The sequence below is a fragment of the Pongo abelii genome, chromosome 7, assembly GCF_028885655.2.
Source record: "Pongo abelii isolate AG06213 chromosome 7, NHGRI_mPonAbe1-v2.0_pri, whole genome shotgun sequence".
Classification (NCBI taxonomy): domain Eukaryota; kingdom Metazoa; phylum Chordata; class Mammalia; order Primates; family Hominidae; genus Pongo; species Pongo abelii.
The window spans coordinates 19,351,645-19,376,715 of record NC_071992.2 but is presented as its reverse complement, the minus strand read 5'-3'; the positions used below and the strand labels follow the sequence as shown (position 1 = coordinate 19,376,715).

Genomic DNA, 25,071 nt, shown 5'->3' with positions numbered 1-25,071 from the left:
CAGGCCAAGGCAGGTGGATCACTTGGGTCAGGAGTTTGAGACCAGCCTGGCCAACATAGCAAAACCCCGTTTCCAATAAAAATACAAAAATTAGCAGGGCACGGTGGCGTGCGCCTGTAATCCCAGCTACTCAGGAGCCTGAGGCAGGAGAATTGCTTGAACCTGGGAGGTGGAGGTTGCAGTGAGCCCAAATTGCGCCACTGCACTCCAGCCTGGGTGACACAGCAAGACTCCGTCTCAACAAAAAAAAAAAAGAAAAAAAAAATCTGAAAAACTGGCTGTTTCTTATGATTTACCTCCTTTGGGTACAGTATGACGAACAGAAATAACTCACCGATATTTAGATGGCTTACCATGTGTGCTAAGAGCTTTACATGCATGACCTCATTCTATCCTGAGAACAGCACAATGAGCCTCGTTCTATTATTACCTACCCCTCACCCATGTCCTGAACGGAACATAGCTGTGTTTTTCTGCAACCTGAACGCTGTCAGAACATTGAGTACACTGGGGGAAGTCTTGTATCCTGCTGCCTCCACCCACCCATCTCTGGGGAAATACGGGAGGGCCTGGAGCTGGTGCCAGTGAGTCTGGAAAGAGAACGCTCTACCTTCAGCATTGGTTAGGTCATGTGTTTGTCATTTCTGGGGTAGAAGACCATTTGAGGGCAAGTATTAGAGTTTGAGGGTGGTGTTTCCTTTTGACTGGCCACTGCAAATTAGACCCCAACTGGACCCATGCTCCAGAAAAGAATGAAGGCAAAGTGAGAGCCTCCTCATCTTCATTTGCTCTGCTCAGAAAATAAAATAAAACAAGCTTTGGAGGAGAGTGAGTTCGAATATAAAAGACACCCACATAATGATATGAATGCACTTAAGTGTACTGAACTATCTACTTAAAAATGATTAATATTGTAATTTGTATGTTCTGTGTATTTTCCAAAAATATAAATTATGAGAAAAAAATACCTTCCTCAGCATAACACCAGAATACTGTCTGCAAAATTTACCAAAGTCTGTGCAGATTCTTTCTCAATGGTGGGATTCTTCTGTTGATAACCACTTAAGATATTTCTCTTTTTCTTTTAAAATGTCTTCCAGACTCTCCGTCCAGATGCTGGATGACATGATGAGCCTGGCTGGGAGCCCACTCTCTGCTCCATCGGCCCACACTCCCTTTGTGTTGTCTGTGGGTGGAGTAAGCTGTTGCCAACCGTGGCCAAATGAAAAGCCCGATGCCCTCCCTTCTCTCTAAAAGCTATTTATTGTTTTCAGAGGAGCCAGCCATCAAAGAGATCTCCTGTGCCCCCACACACTCCTCCCAACTCCCAGTTCTTCACTGAAAAAATGCTAACATCCGACCAGATACCAGAGAAACATCCTGAAAGACAATGCCTGGACTCTTATTTCCTAGGGAGCAGGACCAGGGATTATTACCACATGAGCCTATCTTGTTTTTACTGCTGTGATGCTGCTGACAACATAGCTGAAATCTCCAAAATCTCTTTGTTCCTACCAGCATCGATTGGTTATATTTAAGCCTTCGTCCAGACCCACTTATTCTCAGTTTCTTCTCGTTTTCTTCCCTGGCTCAGTGCGGTGCCAAGAATTCTCTGGCTCTACACCCTGGAAGTGTGTTATGATGAGATTCAACAAACAAAATGTGTGCAGAGAAGATGGAAATGGGTCATGTTGATCTCCCAGCAGGGGTTATTCAGATAATCTAGAATATTCTTATACAAATTTTTTAATATTATCAAGAAAATGAAAGCAAAAATTAAAAAAATTATTGCAAAGAAGCATGATGTCCAAGAACACATCTAAAGACCCCAGTTTGAGTGAAATGGGTGTGGGGCCTGGGGAGGAAGAATGGAGGCAATTGACACAGGAAGAGACATTGTGTTTCCTCTGAAGGCAATGAGGAGTGCTAACCCTCACACTATGGTTTATATTACTCTGCATTTTCTTTCTGTCTCTCTCCCTCCTTCCTTCCCTCTCCCTCTCTCTCTCTCTCCCTTCTTTCATTCTTTCTGAGACAGAGTCTCACTCTGTTGCCCAAGCTGGAGTGCAGTGGCATGATCTCAGCTCAGTGCAGCCTCCACCTCCCGGGGTCAAGCAATCCTCCCACCTCAGCCTCCCGGGTAGCTAGGACTATAGGCACACGCCACCATGCTCTGCTCATTTTTGTATTTTTTTTTCGTAGACATGAGGTCTTGCCACGTTGCCCAAGCTGGTCTCAAACTCCTGAGCTCAAGTGATCCACCCGCCTCAGCCTCCCAAAGTGCTGGAATTACAGCGTGAGCCACCACGCCCAGCCATGCATTTTCTATGTATACATATTTAGAAAGGCTTTAAATCCTCGACTCACAATTGCCCTAAATTTTACTCTACAATTCTTTATGTGGCCAACAAGGCCCTCCATGGTCTGCCTCACCTCCCATCATCATCTCTCCTCCTAACCTCCTTCCCACTCCCTCACCTCTGACCGCCGCATCTTACCCACCTGCCCTCCATGCTCCTAGTTCTATACTCTTTCCCACTTCTAGGTATTTCCTTCAAACACTTCTCTTTCTGGAATTTCCTTATATCCTTCTACGCCCTTCCTTACCCAGGGAACTTTCAAATATGAACTTGAGTTTCCTCCTCCTTGACGCCATACTTCTGTTAACAAGGCACTTCCTAACAGATTTTAATATTTTATTAAAATTGCTTATTTAATTGTCTTCCATAAGATTAAAAGATCTATGGGATATAGAGATTTTATCTATTTTGCTCACCATCTTATCTCCAGCATCTGCCTAGCAGGGACCATAAACATAGTAGATGCTTATAACAAAAACAGTTGGAAGAAAGGAACAGGGCAGAGGAGTCAAGAAACAGAGCGTTCGACAAGTGATAATTACTGTTGTCAGAAACGGTACCTTTGCTGTTTCCGATCTCAAAGAGAGGAGATGTTTATGGGATCTGGGATGGACTGAGTCTGGAGGTAAAACCTGAATCAATTTCAGCACCCGAAAATACAGTCATCAGCATGTTTCTATTAGCCTCGAAGGGATCAACTACACTGTTTAAGGGGGCCATTGCTCCTGAAAGACCCAGCAGGGCACAGGGACATGAATAAATTTGTCCCTGTGTGGGTACATACACTTACAAATGTCTACTCCCTTTTTAAAAAATGTGTTTGTTGGGCTGGGCGCGGTGGTTCATGCTTGTAATCCCAGCACTTGGGGAGGCCCAGGTGGTGGGTGGATCACTTGAGGTCAAGAGTTCAAGACAAGCCTGGCCAACATGGCAAAACCCTGTCTCTACTAAAAACACAAAAAATTAGCCAGGCTTGGTGGCGCACGCCTGTAATCTCAGCTACTTGAGAGGTTGAGGCATGAGAGTCGCCTGAACCCAGGAGGCAGAGGTTGCAGTGAGCTGAGATCGTGCCACTGCACTCCAGGCTGGGCAAGAGAGAAGACTCTGTCTCCAAAAATAAATAAATAAAAATAAAATAAAATTTGTTTGTTTGTAAAATGAATTCTATACTGTTTAAAATACAACTTGAAACTGTGACCACTGCGTAGCCTAAAAGGCTGAAAGGACCACAACGTATAAGTGTGCAGGTATTATATCCACTCAGTTCTCATTTGGAATGTTTCTTCATTTACTGGTGATAGGAAGACAGTTGTAGCACAGCTGAAACCTGCCATCTAGTGGACCTTCTCATGACAGGGTTTTGCAAGCAAGCATCGCAGAGTAGACCAGAACTCCAAGAGCATCCCTCAGTTACACTCTTCTGACAGAGCTCTCCTTTCCAAATAGCCCAGTGTCAGGTTTTCACACTCTGGCGTCCAAAGAGCTACCCTAAATCAATGTGGAATTTCAACCACTTTCCACGCAAAGCTATTCCACCAAGAAAAATCAATGCCTCATTCTGGGTAAGTATATGCTTTTCATTTCTGTTTTGAATCTTTAGAAATCAGATTAGTTTAGTCTATAGCTTTACAAAAAAGTCGATGATTCATCTCTCTTGCCTGAAGCTACCTCCATCAGACCGAGAGTGTACTGTGATCTAAATTTATCTCAACAGACATACCACAGAGCTCTGAAGTGGGGCAGCCGCTCTGCCTCAAGAACTAGGGCGCCCAAGTTCTGGGACCCACGCAGCCACTTGCCAGCTTGTCCCTCTGACCAGCCACATCTCCTCTATGACTCTCAGTTCCCTTATCTGTCAAAAAGTGGGGCTTCCTCGAAGACGTACATATGGCCAATATGCATATGAAAAAATACCCAACATCACTAATCATTAAAGAAATCCAAACCAAAACCACAGTGAGATACCCTCACACACCAGTCAGAACGGCTATTAACCAAAGCCAAAAATAACAGATGTCATCAAGGTCGTGGAGAAGAGAGAAAGTTTACACACTGCAGGTGGGAACGTGGATTCGTTCAGCCACTGTGCAAAGCAGTTTGGATATTTCTCAAAGAACTTAGAGCTACCATGTGGGCCAGCAATCCCATTACCGAGTATCTATCCAAAGGAATATAGATTGTTCTACCACAAAGGCACAAGAATTCCTATGTTCACGCGGTACTAGTCACAATAGCAAAGACATGGAATCAACCTAGATGCCCATCAATAGTAGACTGGATAAAGAAAATGTGGTACGTACACACCATGGAATACTACACAACCATAAAAAAGAATGAAATCATGTCGTCTGCAGCAACATGGATGCAGCTGGAGGCCATTATCCCAAGTACACCAACACAGGAACTGAAGACCAAATACTACATGCTCTCACTTTTAAAGGGGAGCTAACCATTGAGTACACCTGGACACAAAGATGGGAACTATAGACACAGGGGCCCACTTGAAGGTGAAGGGTGGGAAGAGGGTGAGGACTGAGAAACTACCTATAGGGTACTAAGCTTATTACCTGGATAATGAAATAATCTGTACACCAAACCCTTGTGACATGCAATTTACCCACATAACAAACCTGCACATATACACACTCAACCTAAAAGTTGGAAAGAGAAAAATAAAGGGGGGGTGTAAGCTAAACAATCAGAAGGTCCCTTTCAGGTCCAAAGTTCTTTGAGCTTGTTCCCAGATTCTCAGGTCTCATGATCTCAGGGGCCTGACTTTAGATCCCCTGCAGGCTCAGTGCCTCAGGCACCATTCATTCATGGAAATACATATGGAGGACCTGTGGCGTGCTGGAGACTGTGCTGGGTGTGAGGAAAACATCAGGGAATAAACAGACACCCTCTAAGGTTAGAGACTACAGTCACTGCCATTGTGATAGGAAGAAGTGGGACAATTCGAGAAATACTTAGATAGTAGCATCATTGGTTGGATGCGGGAGTGAATAAGGAAAGTGGTATTCGAGTGATTCCCGGGCCTCTCTGGTCAAGAGCAACTGGATGGAATTAGTGCCATTCTCTGAAATGAAGGACACAGGAGGATGACCAGGTGTGGAGAAAGATCATGAGCTCAGTTTGTTTATTATTTCTTTAGAGATGGGCCTTGCTCTGTCTCCCAGGCTGGAGAGCAGTGGCACAATCATAGCTCACTGCAGTCTTGAGCTCCTGGGCCCAAACTATCTTACCATCTCAGCCTTCCAAGTAGCTGGGACTATAGGGGTGCAGCACTATGCCTGGCTAATTTTTAGGTTTTTTTTGTTTTTTTTTAGAGATGGGGTCTTGCTCTGTTGCCCAGGCTGGAGTGCAATCATAGATCACAGATCACTACAGCCTCACACTCCTGGGCTCAAGTGATCTTCTCACCTCAGCATCCTGAGTAGCTGCAACTACAGGCATGTACCACCACACCTATAATTTAAAACAAATTTTTTTAGAGATGGGCGTCTTGCTATGTTGCCCAGTCTGGTCTCAAAGTCCTGGCCTCAAGTGATCCTCCCATCTCGGCCTCCCCTGTTGCTGGGATAGATGATTGAGCTTAAATAAAAGCTCATGAAAGATCCAAGCAGATATTGTGAGCAGGCAGCTAGGTAGCTCAGTCTGGAGCTCAGAAGAAACATTTAACATAATATAGGATAAATTGAGGGCATACGCCAGCATGTAGAGAGGAGTGTACAGAACCAACATTCAATGTCTGGAGGAGGGGAAGATTCAGAGCTGGTGAAGAGGACTCCAGAAGGGCTGTGAGACAGAGAGAAAACCAGAAGGACACAGGACTGCGGAAGCCAAGACACGATACTTCACTCGGCTAAATGGAGTTGGTGAAGGAAATCTCAAGGCATGGAAAAGCGAACTCTGGATTTAGTGCCCTTGTTGACCTCAGTGATAAAATGCATGTGGAGCAATGGGGCCAGGAGTCAGGTAGAGTTATTGAAGAGTGAATAGGAAAAAGAAAAAAAGTGAATACAATGAGGACGGAGACTCCTCCCAGGGAACTGGGTGTGAAGGTTATGAGAGAGGAAGATGGCTGCAGGGTTCATAGGGGTCAAGGCAGAATTTCTTAATTTGGTGACTATTGATGAAAAGGACCCATAAATCCTTTTCAAGGAGATGTTGACGATCCAGAATGAAGAGGCGGTAAGTGATGTGTTGAAGTTCCTGAGAAAGTAGGTAGAGATGAGATCCAGGGCACAGACAGTGCTTTGGCCTTCGGAGGGAAAATCCTCATCCTTCTTCCCCTGTCACTGGTAGAGCAGGGAAAGAGGACATATGATCAGAGAAAGTTAAGGCAATTAGAGCTCCAATTTCTTAATAAGTTAGGGGATAACTTCATTAGCTGAAAGTCAGACAGATGGAGATCAGAGGTTTAAGAAGAGAGAAAAAGTAACCTTTCTAGAGAAATGTATTGAGTTTTGCCAGGCAAAAGTGAGGAGGCCACATCTACTGGCAGCCACGGCCATGTGGCCAGTTGTACAGCTCCTTCCAGCAGTGCTCAGGGTCCATGTGCAGACAAGAGAAAGTAGATGAAGAGCGTTATTTAGGGTCACAAGTTTCCAAGTGGAAATGAAGGAAGAACAGAGAGCAAAGGAACTTAGGACATATTCAAGAGTTCAGTAGAAATGACAGAGCCCAGAAGTGGAGACTATTATTCTAAGTAAAGTAACTCAGGAATAGAAAACCAAACATCGTATGTTCTCACTGATATGTGGGAACTAAGCTGTGAGGACACAAAGGCATAAGAATGATACAATGGACTTTAGGGACTTGGGAGGAAGAGTTTGGGGGGGGGGGGCGAGAGATAAAAGATAACAAATATGCAAATATGGTGCAGTGTATACTGCTCAGGTGATGATGCGTGCACCAGGATCTCACGGCTCACACTAAAGAACTTATGTAACCAAATGCCACCTGTACCTCAATAACTTATGGAAAAATACAATTTTAAAAAAGAAAGAGAAGTAAAGACATTAAGGGGCAATGTGGATAAAGAGGGAGAAGGGAGAGTCAATGGACTAATGGCTCTATGAGGTCAAGTAACAATAGGTTCTGTATTAGTCTGTTCTCACATTGCTAATAAAGACATACCTGAGACTGAGTAATGTATAAAGGAAAGAGGTTTAATGGACTCACAGTTCCACGTGGCTGGGGAGGTCTCACAATCCTGGTGGAAAAGCAAGGGATGTCTTACATGGCAGCCAGCAAGAAAGAATGAGCACCAAGAGAAAGGGGTTTCCCCTTAGAAAACCATGTGATCTTGTGAGACTTATTAACTACCATGAGAACAGTATGGGGTAACCGCCCTCATGATTCAATTATCTCCCACTGGGCCCCTTCCACAACATGTGGGAATTACAGGAGCTATAATTCAAGATGAGATTTTGGAGGTAAAATAGTCAAACCCTATCAGGCTCTGAGACAATGGGGATGGATCCAGGTGACACACGCCATAGATATGAAATATGTTAATACTTTGTTGTTTGCCTAGCAGACCCACCTCCCAATACATGCAGTGTACACATCAGTACTCAGTAATTATCTTTAAATACTGAATGAATGAATGAATGAATGACTAGGAACTGACTTCTGACATGTGGCCTAAACCCCTGGGGAAGCCAAAACATACTTCCTGAGCTCTGGTATGTGTCAGACATTGTTCTAGGTGCTAGGAATCTGATGATAAACCACAAATGTGTTATTTGCCCTCAAGGGGTTTATTCTTTCAGGAGGGAAGAAGGACACACATCCCAGATTATAAAGAAGTAATCAATTAAATAAACAAATAAGCAATAATATATTCACATTCCAGATCAGGAAACTGGGTTCTAAGGAAATTACTGATCACACACCACTTTGCTGGTTAGTGATAAAGGGAAGATTCAAATCTAGCTGTGCCTCAGCCTGTGGCTTCTCTGTTCCATAGCATTCTTTGTCTTTACTCTCATTGCAGGGAACATATAGAATAATATATTTATCCTTATTGAGTAAACTGAATGCTTTCTCTGTGTTACACATATGAACCATGAGAGCAAGTTATTTATATAATAATGTTTATAATTGCACTATTTATGATAGTAAAAACTCAAACAGCCACAAACTGGGAACTAGATAAGAAGACAATGCTATGTTACATTGATGGAATACCATATTGTCATCAAAATCATAAGTAGATCTACATAAAAATCCATATGAAATTACTGCAGGTTACAACACATTAACTTACTGAAATATTGCTTTAAACAATTTCCCAAATCCCAAATTCATAGTTGAGTGGGTCCTTAAAGACCATCTTGTTTTACAGGCTAAGAAAATGAGGCAGCATCCTTGCTAAAACACCACCATGAAAAATCAATAAGAAGAGATGGATTTCTGCATCCTCCAGTCCTAGAGAGATACCAAATTATATTTGAGTGCCATGAATGTTCTTTTCTTGATACTGTGTTTAAATCGTTTACCAAAATCATTGATGAATAAAGCCAGATACATTAATTCATTCAAGTATTTAATAAGCAACTATGACATTCCCAGCACTTTGGGAAAAACAAATGTATACTGCATTTTTCTCTACTTGGGCATTTTACTTCCTAGAGCTCTAAAGTTCATTAGACCTCTTTCTTCTTCTTAATTACTCTCTCTGTTGGCCTGCTTTTGTAGGTGAGTGTCAAGAACATTTCACAATTTAGTAGGAAAAGATGAAGCAGTCAGAAGATTTGGATAATGTGGCCACGCTTCCAGAAAGCCAACAATATTGGTTAAAACTACAAAGCTTGGCTGGGCGAGGAGGCTCACGCCTGAAATCTCAGGACTTTGAGAGGCCAAGGTGGACAGATCACTTGAGGCCAAGAGGTCGAGACCAGCCTGGCCAACATAGCGAAAGCCAGTCTCTACTAAAAATACAAAAATTAGTCAGGTGTGGCAGCAGATACCTATAGTATCAGCTACTCGGGAGTCTGAGGCACTAGAATTGCTTGAACATGGGAGGCGGAGGTTGCAGTGAGCTGAGATCGTGCCACTGCACTCCAACCTAGGCGACAGAGCAAGACTTTGCCAAAAAACAAAAACAAAAACAAAAAACAAAAAAACTACAAGGCTTTGTTGGATGAACACCTGGGGAGCTTCCAAACCCAACACTGTCATAGCCCTGGAAAGAACTCATTCTACGGAAAAAAGAAAACACAGAATGAATACTTCTCTATCCAAAGGCACCACGTTCTGGGAACGACGTCAAGAGTCCGTTTCTTGAATCTCTGGTGTGAAATAAATCGTGCCCCCTTGAAGGCAAATAGCACATCTGTGGTTGATATAGCTATGACTAGATGTTTTTCACATTTTTTCACATTGTTTCATAAGTTTTTGGAAGCCCACATCTGTCATTACTTTCTTCTAAGGCTCTTGCTGTTCTTCGAATGAACACTACAGAGTCAAAATTTGTTTTTTCAGATGCTGAATATTTCTCTTCAGATTAATGCTCACTTTGAGTCTTTAAAATGTTTTCAAATGTATTTTTTTAATATATAATTTAGATATATTTGAAAATACTCTTAGAAAATACTAAAATTTCAAGCATGGAATCCTCTAAGCTTAAGATGCTTTCTGTAGTAAGTCAAAGACTAAATGTTCAGAATAATTTAAATTATATCAATTCTGTTTTTTTATAAAAAGTGTATGAATCTGACTTTGGTGAATAAGGTCGTTTAAAATGTATGTGGTACTGGAGGCAGGGCCGGTCCTGAGGGCGCGTTGGCTTCTTCCCACGGAGTTAGGTGCACCTCGTGCACCTGTGAGCAGCCCGGCAGCCGATCTGGCCAACGGGCCGTTTTACAGGAAATGAGGTCCAGAGAGGACATGGACATCCCCAGCCCGGTCAGAGTCACACGGGGCTCAGTGGACGGCCTTGGATTGAATGTGGGCTCCTAACTGCCTCCGGCCACTTCTCACCAACTGGGATGGCCCAGGTCCCCCAGCAAGGGTAACTCCCGGGCTTCCTGGCTGGTTGCTTCCCATTGGCTGCCAGCTGTGTGACACCACAGGGCGGAGTCAATGGAGGCCCCACCCATCTCCTCTTGTCAATGGCCCCATCTACCAGTAAGGTTGAGGACTCCCAGGTTTCACCCACCGGAGGCTCAACCTGAGGAACCCTGGCCATGGTGAGTGGGTTCACCTTGGGTTGACCACCCACTAGGCCTGCCTGCCCCTCCCTCAAAAGGCCCCTCGAGGTGTATGGGCTGTTGGGAAGTGGCTCAGCCCCGAAGGACAGACTGCACACCTGTTGACCTAAACTCACTGGACAGACTCCAGGTGGACACCAACTCCTCAACAGCCCCATGACTTCAGCTCTACCTGGGGCACCCAGCACCCCTGCCCCACCACAGGGCTAGAGGCCCTGAGACCCTGAAAAACGGGTGGGCAGTAGGGAAGGTGGAGGCACACTCCTCTCCTGTTGGACAGGTGAGCTCTGAGGTCAAGCCCTGGGCCCAGCCACGCAGAGACCCTGGCTGCCCTGGCTCTTGTTTGTTTAGGTCCAGGTTCTTCCCAGACCAGGGCCCAGGAGAGCTCTCAAGAGGCTGAGAAACCTCCAGGCCAGACAGAAAGTTGGGGCCAGAGCTGGGTTTTAGAGATCCTACAGGATCCAAAATGGGGCAGCTACCTATGTGGGGCATGGCCTCTACCCAAGAACAGGAGGGTCCTCCAGAGAATGTGCCAACATCAGGCATATGAGCTGGGCCTGCCACAGCCTGGGCACCTTTGGGAGCGGGAAAAGTGAGGTGGAACTTGGAAAGGCTTTGAACGCCAGGCTGATGGTTGAGGGGATGGCTGGCAGGGAGGGAGGGCGAGGAGGCTCCCTCTGGCATGTGGGAGCAGGTGGGTGGAGGGAGGAGCCCCTGGAGGTAGCTGCAGTCCCTTAATGGGGGGCCTTGCTCTGGGCATGTGGGGCTCTCCCTCCATCCAGAGCTGGCCCAAGACCCTTAGGGCCCTGAGTGCTTGCAAATCTCACTGCTCCTGACCCGGCTTGTGTATTCAAAACGCAAACAGTAAAACCAACATCAGGATGTACATTAGGAAAAAAAAAATGTACGTGGTAAATCCCACTTGCGGGTATACATCCAAAAGAATTAAAAGCAGAATCTCAAAGAAATATACGCACATCCATGTTCACTGCGGCATTCACAACAGCCAGAAGGTGGAAGGAGCCTAAATGCCAATTGCTGGATGATGGATTACAAAAACGTAGTCTAGGCCAGACACAGTGGCTCACACCTGTAATCCCAGCACTTTGGGAGGCCGAGGCGGGTGGATCGCCTGAGGTCAGGAGTTCGAGACCACCCTGGTCAACATGGCGAAACTCATCTCTACTAAAAATAAAAAAGTTAGCCAGGCATGGTGGCACGTGCCTGTAATCCCAGCTACTCCGGAGGCTGAGGCAGGAGAGTCGCTTAAACCTGGGAGGTGGAGGTTGCAGTGAGGTAAGATCGCACCACTGCCCTCCAGCCTGGGTGACAGAGCAAGACTCCATCTCAAAACAAAACAAACAAAACAAATGTAGTATAGGCCAGGCATTGTGGCTTACACCTGTAATCCCAGCACTTATGGGAGGCTGAGGCAGACAGATCAGTTGAGGTCAGGAATTCGAGACCAGCCTGGCCATCATAGTGAAACCCTGTCTCTATTGAAGATACAAAAATTAGGTGAGTGTGGTGGTGTGTGCCTGTAATTCCAGCTAGTTGGGAGGCTGAGGCAGGAGAATGGCTTGAACCTGGGAGGTGGAAGCTGTACTGAGCCAAGATCGCCCCACTGAACTCCAGCCTGTGTGACAGAGCAAGACTCCGTCTCAAAAATAAAATGTAATATATACGTACAATATAATACTACTCAGCCTTAAACAAAAAGGAAACCACGTCATAGGCTGCAACATCAAAGAACTTTGAGGACATCATGCTGTGGGAAATAAGTCAGTAACAAAAAAAACAAATATGCTGCATGTTCCATTTATATGGGGTACCTAGAGTTGTCAAACTCATAGAAACAGCCAGTAGCAAGGTGATTGCCAGGAAAGAATGCTAGGAGAGGAGTTCGGTGCTGCTAGGAGAGGAGTTCGGTGCTGCTAGGAGAGGAGTTCAGTGGGCACATAGTTTCGGCTATGCAAGATGAAAACGGTCTAGAGGACTATTATACAACCATATGCCTATAGTTAACAATACTGTACACTTCAAAATTATTTTTTCTTTTCTTTTTCTTTTTTTTTTGAGATGGAGTTTCACTCTTGTTGCCCAGGCTGGAGTGCAAAGGCATGATCTCGGCTCACCACAACCTCCGCCTCCCAGGTTCAAGCGATTCTCCTGCCTCAGCCTCCCTAGCTGGGATTACAGACATGTATCATGCCCAGCTAATTTTGTATTTTTAGTAAAGAAGAGGTTTTGCCGTGTTCAGGCTGGTCTCGAACTCCTGACCTCAGGTGATCCACCCGCCTCAGCCTCCCAAAGTGTTGGGATTACAGGCATGAGCCACTGCGCCCAGCATTTTTTTTTTTTTTTTGAAACAGTCTCACTCCTGTTGCCCAGGCTGGAGTACAGTAGTATGATCACGGCTCACTGCAGCGTTGACTTCCTGGGCACAGGGGATCCCATCCTCTTAGCCTCCCAAGTAGCTGGAACTACAGGAATGCACTACAAAGCCAGGTTAAAATTTTTTTTTTTTTTGTATTTTTAGTAGAGATGGTTTCACTACGTTGCCCAAGCTGCTCTTGAACTCCTGGGCTCAAGCGATCCGCCCACCTTGGCCTCCCAAAGTGCTGGGATTACAGGTGTGAGCCATCACACCTGGCCTTCAAAATCATTAAGAGGATAAATCTATGTTATGTGTTTTTTACCGCACATAAATATATATAGTGGTAAGCCTTTCCAGATTTCTTCCAAGCAGAATATCCATACGTTCTCTCTTACACCCAGGCACTTCAAGTGTGGAAAGGGAAACAGGAAGAATGGATTCACTTTCTCCCTCTCCAATCCCCACCCAGCCCACTCAGCCTTAAGAAGGATTCTATCCTGTTATATCCACAATGCTAGAGGGTAGAGTCAGAATAAAAATGTGAAAGATGTCTTAATACAAGAGGATAAGAGAGATAAGTAGACAGTTTAATATCACGTATGCATGTATTTTTATTTATTCTCCAAGGCGTGTACGTAGGGGAGTGTGTGTGTGCGTGTGTATGTGTGTTTAAGAAGGATAAATGTATCAGGGAGGCTTGTCAGTCAAGCATTAAAGAGAGAAAGCTAAACGCCAACCACTCAGGTGAGTCTCAGTGAAAAACAAAGATATTGAAAGAAAATAAAAGTAGTTTTCAGTGTGAAGACAGCTGGGAAAAGGAAACAGCAAGTGCTGTGGGAACACATAGCTGGGGGGGCCTGCCATGGGTTTCCCAGAGAAAGTGATGCCTGAGGTTAGCCCGGTGCTGAGGGGCCCAAGAGTGTTCCTGACTATGAAAAAGCAAACTTGAAGGCCCCAGGAGCCTGGTGCTTTTGAGAATCTCACAGGAGCCCAGGGCAGCGAAAGCAGAGTGACTGATCGAGATTAGAGGTGACTCCAGAGGACGGCAGAGGTCAGGGAGGGCCTCACTGCCATGTGAGGATGTTGGACTTTATCCCCATGGGCATCCACCGAGTGGTAAGCAGGGGAGCCACACACTGAACTCTGACTTTTAAGTGTTGCTCCAGCGGCAGTGAGAAGTCCTAGCCCTGGTGTGGTCACCGCAATATCAGAGATGGGAGAGAACAGCAGCTCAGACAGGGGACAGTGACTCCAGGGATGCAAATGGACAGATTCCCATTCCTGGAAGAAGGCTCAATTGCTATGAAGAGGGAATTGAGTCATGTATCAGGTTGGCGCAAAAGCAACAGCGGTTTCTCATCATTACTTTTCACGGCAAGAACCGCTATTATTTTTGCACAAACTCAGAATTTTGAAATGTTAAAATGAAGGCTGAACTGCCTTAAATTGGTGACTGATTGGATGTGGAGAGTGTGGGGGAGAGGGAGGAGGCATGGATGCTGCCCAGTCGTCTGGTTGGGTAACCAAGTGGATAATGATGTCCTTGAGGGAGATGAATTTCTGCAGAAACACAGTTTGTGTGGAAATATGAATCTGTTACGAGCATGCAGTCTGAGATACCTGCCCTCTGCAGCCTTTCTTTCTTTCTTTTTTTTTCTTGAGACAGAGTATCGCTATGTTGCCAGGCTGGAGTGCACTGGTGTGATCTCGGCTCACTGCAACCTCCGCCTCCCAGGTTCAAGCGATTCTCCTTCCTCAGCCTCCTGAATAGCTAGGACTAGAGGCATGCACCACGCCCAGCTAATTTTTATATTTTTAGTAGAGATGGGGTTTCACAACGTTGGCCAGGATGGTATCAGTCTCTTGACCTCATGACAATCCTCCCGCCTTGGCCTCCCAAAGTGCTGGGATTACAGGCATGAGCCACTGTGCCCAGCCTGCCTGCAGTCCTTCTTTCTCCCATTCTTGTCATCTCAGACAATATCTGGTATTTCTCCATTGTAAATCCATCCTATTTCTCCATCATATACAGAAAAACGGCCAGAAAGAATCTTAGAAATCATGTCATCCCCTACCCTTCATTCTACACATAAGGAAACTAAGACCTGACAGAGTTTAGGAGACTTCACCAAGGTGCACAAGACTCCAACCCCTTACACACCCCCTGACTCAGAGCCCGTGCTCAGGTTCCTCCCACACCCTAGGAAGCACTTGTTTCTTTCTTGCTTCTCACACTTGCCGCTGTCACCATCGTAACCACTCTTCCTGGCCTAGAAGCCTAGCCTCCTGAAGGTACTCATTCAAACATGAGAAATCACTGGCTTTCTTACCAGTTGAGGCCTCTGTTTAACAGTCATAGATTTACGAATGTTAAAATAATCAGAAGCTGCCGGGCGCGGTGGCTTATGCCTGTAATCCCAGCACTTTGGGAGGCCAAGGCAGGTGGATCATGAGGTCAGGAGATTGAGACCATCCTGGCTAACATGGTGAAACCCCGTCTCTACTAAAAATACAAAACATTAGCCGGGCTTAGTGGCAGGTGCCTGTAGTCCCAGCTACTTGGGAGGCTGAGGCAGGAGAATGGTGTGAACCCGGAAGGCAGAGCTTGCAGTGAGCTGAGATCGCACCACTGCACTCCAGCCTGGGGGAGAGAGCGAGACTCCAAGTCAAAAAAAAAAAAGAAAAAAGAATAATAATAATCAGAAGCAGTTGAAAAGTAGTTGAAGTTGATAACTGCTCAAGTTGCTCACAGGAAACTCCTGTTAGGTCATTTCAGTTTTCATTATGATTACTCAAAAAAAAAAAACACCTAAACTATGAGTCCATTAATTTTCACAGTTTTTTTATTTTTTATTTTTTTGAGACGGAGTCTCACTCTGTCACCCAGGCTGGAGTGCGGTGGTGCGATCTCGGCTCACTGTAACCTCCGCCTCCCGGGTTCAAGCGACTCTCCTGCCTCAGCCTCCTGAGTAGCTGGGATTACAGGCGCATGCTACCACATCTGGCTAATTTATATTTCTTGTAGAGACGGGGTTTCACCATGTTGGCCAGGCTAGTCTCCAACTCCTGTCCTCAAGTGATCTACCTGCTTTGGCCTCCCAAAGGGCTGGGATTACAGGCATGAGCCGCTGCACCTGGCCACACAATATGAATTTTTAAACATCCATCTCTATGCATAATAGTTTTCTATAACATTTTGGTTTCCTATAAAATTTCACTCATCATACATTTTCACAGAAAATTGTCATATGGTTTTGTCACATGGTTTCCTATAAAATTTCACTCTTTCAACAAATGTTGGTAGGATTTGCAATTGTTTTTATTAACTGGATAAAGAAATAAAATCTATGAATTTTGTTCTTTGAGCTTCTATATTTATGATCTATTAGGGTAAAATGGAACATATCAGAAACAATGTGTAATAATAGTTAAGAAGGAGTTTTGTTAACTATTACAAATCTTCAACCCTACACAGTTTAAAAAAAAAAATGCTTACCTGAGGCGAGAGTCCTTAAAGGTGTCCAGATACGCAGGGTAGCTCCATCCAATTCTACTCCCTTTACATCGAAGCTCTACAGTTTGCCCCGCCAGCAGACTCAGGGTAGCAGCGGGTTTCTGGAAGCGACCTTTATCCAGCACTTGCATCATGATAGACTGCGTCTTTGGTGCTGAATTGGCTGAGTCCCTGTCCTTTATTTTAGGAATTTTGGGCTTCACCTTCTTGTTGATAGGTTTGATTCTATTCTCTCCTGGTTCTTTTGGACGCTTGTTCTTGGGAAGGTGTTGGCCAGTAACTGCACAAATGTAAGGAGAGAGAAATGCGCTGTAGTAATGGCATCTTTGGAATATTTGAGGCCAATAACTTTTTTTTTTTTTTTTTTTTTGGAGACAGATTTTTACTCTATTGCCCAGGCTGGAGGGCAGTGGCATAATCTCAGCTCACTGCAACCTCCGCCTCCCAGGTTCAAGTGATTCTCTTGCCTGAGCATCCTGAGTAGCTGAGATTACAGGTGCCCGCTGCCACACCCAACTCATTTTCGTATTTTTAGTAGAGACATGGAGACAGGGTCTCAGCATGTTGGCCAGGCTGGTCTCGAAGTCCTGACCTCAGGTGATCTGCCTGCCTTGGCCTCCCAAAGTGCTGGGATTACAGGAGTGAGCCACCATGCCCAGCCCTCATAACTTTTAGGTAACTGTAGAGAAGATAACTTTTTAATCCTCCTCTCCTCATATGTCAATATTGTTTTCAGTAAAAGTCATGTAATAATCATTTTTTGATTCTTTAATTTTAAAACATTAAAAAGTATATTTCAGCTCCAAAGATATTATTCAAATTCAGCAAAATAATTCATGTATGAGCTAAAATTTGCCCTTAGAAAACAAAAATATTACTGCCTGTAGTTCACACTGTCTCATAGTCTCCAAGCAGTCACACAAAACAGCAGAAGTGAAGCCATTCAAGGCTGTTTGTTTACTTTGCGGTCTATATGTTGTCACTATTCATTTTGATTCTACTGTTTAAACACAGAAATATGTAGTTCCACAGAGACTGAGGACACAAACTGTGCTGAAAGTGCACGCAAAATATTTTGTGTTTAACGTTAGAAACGGAATCTCACTCTGTCACCCAGGCTGGAATGCAATGGCATGATCCTAGCTCACTGCAGCCTTGAACTCCTGGGCTCAAGTGATCCTCCTGCCTCAGCCTCCTCAGTAGCTAGGCCTACACATATGTGAGACCATGCTGAGCTAATTTTTTTTTTTTAAAGATGGGGTCCTGCTATGTTGCCCAGGCTGGTCTCAAACTCCTGGCCTCAAACAACCCTCCCACCTAGGCCTCCCACAGTACTGCAATTATAGGTGTGAGCCACTCTGCCCAGCCAAGATTTTGAACCACAATGAACTTTCTCTCAAAACAAATGGTAAAGCAGACATTACATGTGTCAGGGGCTGGCGATGTCTAGGTAGAATAAAATGTTTATTATTAAAGAGTAACTATTAAATGTATACTAATCTGAAGCTTACATATAAATGATCAAAACTCAACTGTAACTGTAGCAATGATTTAGAATTTCACCAACAAAATGTCTTTGGGGAAGGAGTATTTTGAGAGTTGCTGGCAAATAGTGATAATAAAAAGCTAACTGACTTTAAGTTGCTTTTATTGTCATTTTTGCCTTCTCTATAAGTAAGGCACCCTTACTGCCTGCATCCAGGGAAGAGTGCCCCCACTGTTCTGCCTGTGGTGGGCCACCAGACTCTAAAAATCTCAGCTAAGCCCCTTGCGGCCACACAGTTCTGTCCACTCAACAAGAATGAATAGGGGACTGTAGGCCAGGTGCAGTGGCTCATGCCTGTAATCCCAGCATTTTGGGAGGCCAAGGCAGGTAGATCAGTTGAGGTCAGCAGTTTGAGACCAGCCTGGGCAACATGGCAAAACACCATCTCTACTAAAAATACAAAATTAGCCAGGCATGGTGCGCATACCTGTAATCCCAGCTACTCGGGAGGCTGAGGCACGAGAACTGCTTGAACCCGGGAGGCGGAGGTTGCAGTTAGCTGAGATTGCAGCACTGCACTCCAGCTTGGGCGACAGTGAGACCCTGTCTCAAAAAAAAAAAAAAAAAAAATGAAAGAAAGATAAGAAAAGAAAAGGAAAGGAAAAGGGACTATAGAGTTTCAGTTTGACCATCTGTCTGCAAAAGCTCAAAGGCCACCTCGATAGATACCCACAGAATTACAAAATTTTCAAACTTACAAGATCCTTAGAGATCATTTAGGTCAAGCTCTCATGTTGTAGATTTAAAAACTAAAGGAGGCCCTCCCTGAGAAGTTGAATAAACTGTACAGAGTCACTCAGCTGGTTAGTGGCAGAATGTGAGAGCAGAAGTCAGGCCCCCGATTCCTATTCCAAAGTGCTCATTTCACTACATGGAGATAAACATTCTGTACATATTTTGAATAACCACACAGCCCTTGGCCAATTGAGAGAACGACAGTGCGTTTGTAGAAAATGGGAACATGTGATAGATCAGGAGAAAAGTATAATAAAAAACGCAATTGATTTGGACTCAATTGTGTAATGATGAATTTGGTTTCGTATGTTGCCCTTTGAAACGGGAGCAATGTGGCCTCCACTCTTAGTTCAGTCTGGCCCTGACTCTAGAACCAATCCTGCCCTTGGGATCTCTTGGCTCAGTGTCAACAACCAAGCCTCACTCTTTGGGCTTCAATGCCTCAATCCCTGAGCCTTGCTCTATTTTCTGTGACTTCAAGTCCAGCTGTGACCTCTTTCTTCTCTTAGGCCCGAGTCTTTTATTTTCCTTCCTTCCCATACTAAGTTTCCTCTTGGTTATAGGCCTTACTGAGCATTCTCAATCCTCCCAGGAAGCAGAGCTGTGACCTTGAACCCTAGTCTCCAGGGTGGAACCCCCAACATCTGCTGTAGAATCTTCTGTTTGCCCATTATTCTGCTGACCCTGCACATGTGGTTTATCACCCCGGGTTCTAATGATAGCTGGGGGTAGACAATGGCTCCCATGCACACGCTCCCAGCCTCCTAGAAGAAAAAGCACTGCAACAGTTGGGAATGTGTCAGGCCAACAAAAGAACGTTAATCCAGCAACATCAATTGTGAAGCATCAGCCTCAGCTCTGCAATAAGGTAAAAGTTAGTTTTTTTCTTAAGATAGAAAATAATAGGCCAGGCATGGTGGTTCACACATGTAATCGCACCACTTTGGGAGGCCAAGTTGGGAGGTTTGCTTGAGGCCAAGAGTTCAAGACCAGCCTGGGCAACATGCTAAGACCCTATCTCTACAAAAATTAAGGGAAAAAAAATAAGTTTAGTGTGGTAACACAGGCCTGGAGACTGAGACTGAGACTTGAGCCCACAAGTCCGAGTTTATGGTGAGCTATGATTGCACCACTGCACTGCAGTCTGGGTGACAGAGCAAGACTCTGTCTCAAAAAAAAAAAAAAAAAAAAAAAAAGAAAGAAAGAAAAGCCTACCTTTATAATGCCCAAGATATCTGTGCCCCATAAATACTTTAATGCCTGTGAAATTAATGAACCTCTGGATTAAGGTCTAATTTGGTATTCTGTGTATCATGTAACAGGAATTCAAGCTATCAGAAACGACAATAACCATCTGTAAATCCTATGGAATTTAGACAAACAGAGCTACTTGTCTGACTTCTAAGATATCATATCTTGTGTATCTATGTTACTCGGGAACATCAGATTATCTGATTATGGAGATTATGCATCCAAATACTTGCTATTATCTATGCAAAATAATTTGACCTTTTGACCAAATAGCCCCACCAGCTGATCTAACTGTAGAGTTGGTCCAGCTGCCTGACCACAGAATTGGCCTGTGGTTTGATGGTAATGATGCTAAGTTAAAGGAGCCAGCCTAGTGGCCCCACAGATACCCAGACAGTCCTGGAATTGAGTGACTCCCAAATCCCATGTCTAACTTTTTAAAAGAATATGACTCTTCAGCCTAACTATGTCAATTGGTTATTTTTCAAAGACCTAAAAAATACAAGAATCCATACTATAAATAAAAGTGAATGTCCATTACCATTGCATTTTTGAGACTATTGCATCGTATATTTTATGGAGAAATAGGTGGCAAAATTCAAGAACCATTAAATATCATTACTAACTTCAGGTCCAGGCCTGCCATTTACTGGCTGTGTGACCTTGGGAAGCTACTTGCCCTCTTCTGTTTCAGTTTTCTCATCTATAAATTGAGAATGATATGGTAATAACTACCTCATAATAACCATAATAATTACTGTGGGAGTTAAATGAGTTAATACGTCAAAAACGCTGAAATTAGCATCTGATCCTATAGTAAGTGATTGCTAGCTAAGTGCTATTTGTTTTTTTATGGTTGTCACATGAGATCTTTATAATGAACTTGTGGTGGAAACAAAGCAGATATTATTCTTTTTAAAGTATAGATGCCAAGTAGTTCACTCCAGGTCATCAAGAAAGTAGTGAAAAAACAGACCCTCTGACTCCAAGTCTAGAGCTTTCTCTGGCTCATGCCATTGCCTCTCCATCCACTTAGAGATTAGCATATTGTTGCTTTTTCACTTTTTTTGCACAAATCTCATGCACCATGAGATTCTTTGTTTGATGTGACATAGAGTTCCAAGCCAAACAGAACTTGATGCTGGGGATGAGAGCCTCCTCTTCCTGGAAGAGCTGGAGATGCTTTTCCAAGGCACACATTAGATCCCCTCAGTGAGGAGATGCTGGTCAAAACCTCATCTCCAGCTGGGTGCAGTGGCTTATGCCTATAATCCCAGCACTCTGAGAGGCCAAGGAAGGTGGATCACTTGAGGTCAGGAGTTCAAGACCAGCCTGGCCAACATGGTGAAACCTCATCTCTTCCAAAAAATACAAAAAAAGTAGCCAGGCATGGTGGCACACGCCTGTAGTCCCAGCTACTTGGGAGGCTGAGGCATGAGAATCGTTTGATCCTGGGACACGGAGGTTGCACTGAGCTGAGATCGCGCCACTGCACTCCATCCTGTGCAACAGGCTGAGACTCTGTCTCCAAAAAAAAAAAGAAAAAACAAACAAAAACCCCAAAACCCTTATATCCAAAATAAATAAACAAATGTTACAAAGCAAGAAGGAAGCAGGAAAAAGGACCATCATTATTCATCATCAACTGAGACTCACAATCAAATCTTATTCATCAAAAATGACCTATTAGCCTAATTCAATAGAACTGTGTTGGAGGAGAAAATAAATTCATTAGAAGAATCATTGACTGCAGCCTGGATGAGATTTCTTGTTAAGCACGGTCATTAATATCAAAGCGCTAGAGCTGATGGGTTTTCTCCTCCCTGATGGGCAGTAGAGGAGAAAGGCCATCCCTAAGAGTAGCTCCCAGGAACACATACACTTTTCCAGGAACAAAGCTGAGAAGGTGGGAAAGCCACACTATGGAGAGGAAAATGTAGCAAGATGTAGCGAGCCCTTCCTTTCTCTATTCCTTTCGAGAACCCCACTCCAAAAAACCCACCTACTGTCAGAGATTTGAACCAGAGAGACTCCATCTTGAATAGGGGCTGGGTAAAATAAGGCTGAGAACCACTGGGCAGCATTCCCAGGAGGTAAAGGCATTCGTCACAGGATGAGACAGGAGGTTGGCTCAAGATACTGGTCACAGACACCTTGCTGATAAAACAGACTGTGGTAAAGATGCTGGCCAAATCCCACCAAAACCAAGATGGCGACGAACATGACCTCTAGTCATCCTCACTGATCATTATACGCTAATTATAATCCATTAGCATGCTAGAAGACACTCCCACCAGCGCCATGACAGTTTACAAATGCCATGGTAACATCAGGAAGTTATCCTATATGGTCTAAAAAGGAGAGGAACCCTCAGTTCCAGGAATTTCCCATCCCTTTCCCGGAAAACTAATGACTAATCCACCGCTTGTTTAGCATATAATCAAGAAGTAACAGTAAGTATAAGCAGCTGAGCAGCCTATGCCACTGCTCTGCCTATGAAGAAGCCATTCTTTTATTCCTTTACTTTCTTAATAGATTTGCTTTCACTTTACTTCTATGGACTCACTCCGAATTCTTTCTTGCACGAGATCCAAGAACTTTTTCTTGCGGTCTGGATCAGGACCCCTTTCCGATAACATTACCACTGTTTAAAGTATCATTTAAAAAAAAAGAAAAAGAAAAAAAGCATTTTCTGAGAATTAGATTCTTCGATGCCAGGATAAAGACCTCAATCTGAAGTATTTTCCAGAACATCTGTTAGAATACAGTTGATTACTCTCTTCTTGAAAAACTCGATTCACGTGGCTCGCAGGACCCTGTGCTGCCTTGGTTTTCCTCCTGCTTCACTGACAACTCTTCAGTCTCTGGCAGCTGTTCCTCATTTTCCTTACCTGCCTGATCACTCCTCTCTAACTATCCTTCACTAAGTGACCTCACACAGTCCCGTGACCCTTGCTGCATTTATATGCTGAAAGCTGTAGCTCCTGTCCTGACCCGGCCTCTACACTCCAGATCTAAATATCCTGTTGCTTACTCAGCACGGCCACTTGAAACACTAGTAGGCATGTCAAAGTTAGCATGTCCAAAATTTAGCATCTCAAATTTAGCATGTCTGACCTCTGAATGCCCCTTCAGACCTGCTCCTTCCTGATGCTCCCTTTATCAGCAAATGACAATTGCTCAGGACAAAAACCTCCAAGTCTCACTTGTTTTAAATTTTCCTCTCCTAAGCCACATCCAATCCAGCAACAAATTCTTTTGACTTCATCTTGAAAACAGACCCTGAACTCAGCCTCTTTTCCTTCCATCCACTGATACCACCCTGGGCCAAGCCACTTACCATCCAGACATTTATACTATCTCCTAAGCAGCCCCCTGGCTTCCACTGTATCACTCCGGCCACCTGTGTTCCTATAAAGGGATAGCTGAGGCTGAATCATTTATGCAGGAAAGAGGTTTACTCAGCTCACAGTTCTGCTGGCCAGAAGATTCAAGACTGGGCATGTGGTGAGGGCCTCAGGCTGCTTCCACTGGTGGCAGAGGTGAAGGAAAATGGGTGTATGCAGAGATCGCGTGGAGAGACGTGAAGCAAGAAAGAGAGAGGGGAGGTGCCAGGCTCCTTTTAACCAGCTCTTACATGAATTAATGGAGCAAGAACTCACGCTATTAGTTCTATTACCTCCAGTAGGGCAACAAGCCATTCATGAGGGATCCGCCCCCATGACTCAAACACCTCCCATTAGGCCCCACCCCCAACACTGGGGATCAAATTTCAACATGTGGTTTGGAGGAGGTCAAATATCCAAATCATAGCATTGCACTTCTGGCCCCCCAAAACTCATGTCTTTCAAATACTGCAAATTACAAGCAACCTTTCCCAATAGTCCCCCAAATCTTAACTTGTTCCAGCATCAACTCAGAAGTCCAAAGTCTCATCTGAGACTTGAGGCAAGTTCCTTACAGCTGTGAGCCTGGAAAATCAAAAGCAAGCCTTGGCCATCCCCACCCCTCTAACTTTGCTGGGTGAAGCCCACATGGCTGATCTGAAAGGTTGGAGTTGAATGTCTGTTTCTTTTCCAAGCTGAGGGTGCATACTGCTGGTGGTTCTCTAATTCTGGGATCCCCACATGAGCCCCGTTCCCATGGCTCCCCTAGGCAGTGCCCTGGTAGGGACTCTCTGTGTTAGTTCTGCCCCTGGAGCAGGCTTCTGCCCACACACTCAGGTTTTCTGATACATCCTCTGAAATCTAGGTGGAAGCTAAGCCTCCATCACTCTTGCATTCTGGGAACATGCACACTTGACAACATGTGGAAGCCTCCAAGACTTATAGCTTGTGCCCTCTGGAGCAGCCTCTCTGTTCTACTCATTGGCCTCTTCTGCTCTTATTTGCCCATCTGGAACCACAGCTGGGGCCTTTTAAGTTAAGGCTAGAGCTGGTGCACCTGAGATAGGGGCAGTAGCATCCCGAGGTGGTGCAGGGCAGGAGGGCAGCAGGGCCTGCCCCCCAGAACCATTCTATTCTCCTGAGTCTCTGGGCCTGGGATGGGAGGGGCTCCTCAAAGATTTCCAAAATGGCTATAAGGCCTTTCTCTTATTTTCTTAACTACTAGAACATGATTCAAACAGTCTCTCAGCTATGCCCTTGGATTCTTTTCCCAAAATGCTCTTTCATTCTCTGCCACATGGCCAGGCTTCAGATTTTCCAAACTTTTACTCTCTGCTTCCCTTTTCATAATAAATTCTACCTTTAGGTCATTCCTTTGCTGCTGTAATTGATCTTGAGCCTAAGTTCTTTTTTTTTTTTTTTTTTTTTTTTGAGACAGAGTCTCACTCTGTCACCAGGCTGGAGTGCAGTGGCCCGATCTCAGCTCACTGTAAACTCCGTCTCCCGAGTTCAAGCGATTCCCCTGCCTCAGCCTCCCAAGTAGCAGGGACTACAGGCGCGCACCACCACACCTGGCTAATTTTTTGTATTGTAACAGAGACGGGGTTTCACCATGTTGGCCAGGCTGGTCTCGATCTCCTGACTTCGTGATCCGCCTGCCTCGGCCTCCTAAAGTGCTGGGAT

The 25,071-nt window shown here is 44.6% G+C and overlaps 1 protein-coding gene and 2 long non-coding RNA genes across 6 annotated transcripts in view; 2 read left to right on the top strand and 1 right to left on the bottom strand.

Annotated features, from left to right (window-relative positions):
* PDGFRL (platelet derived growth factor receptor like) overlaps positions 1-25,071 on the bottom strand; it is a 75,962-nt gene that overhangs the window by 45,483 nt on the left and 5,408 nt on the right. For all 3 annotated transcript variants that reach the window (XM_024251033.3, XM_054561236.2, XM_063726526.1), the window contains exon 2: positions 16,453-16,750. In XM_024251033.3, coding sequence (XP_024106801.2) covers positions 16,453-16,750 — 298 coding nt within the window. The remainder of the gene's footprint in view (positions 1-16,452; positions 16,751-25,071) is intronic.
* LOC129060904 (uncharacterized) lies at positions 10,508-14,448 on the top strand. The gene is made up of 3 exons (XR_008527785.2): positions 10,508-10,859; positions 12,659-13,087; positions 13,358-14,448. It is a non-coding gene; the product is annotated as an uncharacterized LOC129060904 (long non-coding RNA).
* LOC134761909 (uncharacterized) overlaps positions 18,079-25,071 on the top strand; it is a 26,975-nt gene continuing 19,982 nt past the window's right edge. For both annotated transcript variants that reach the window (XR_010141059.1, XR_010141060.1), the window contains exon 1: positions 18,079-19,619. This is a non-coding gene — a long non-coding RNA (uncharacterized LOC134761909). The remainder of the gene's footprint in view (positions 19,620-25,071) is intronic.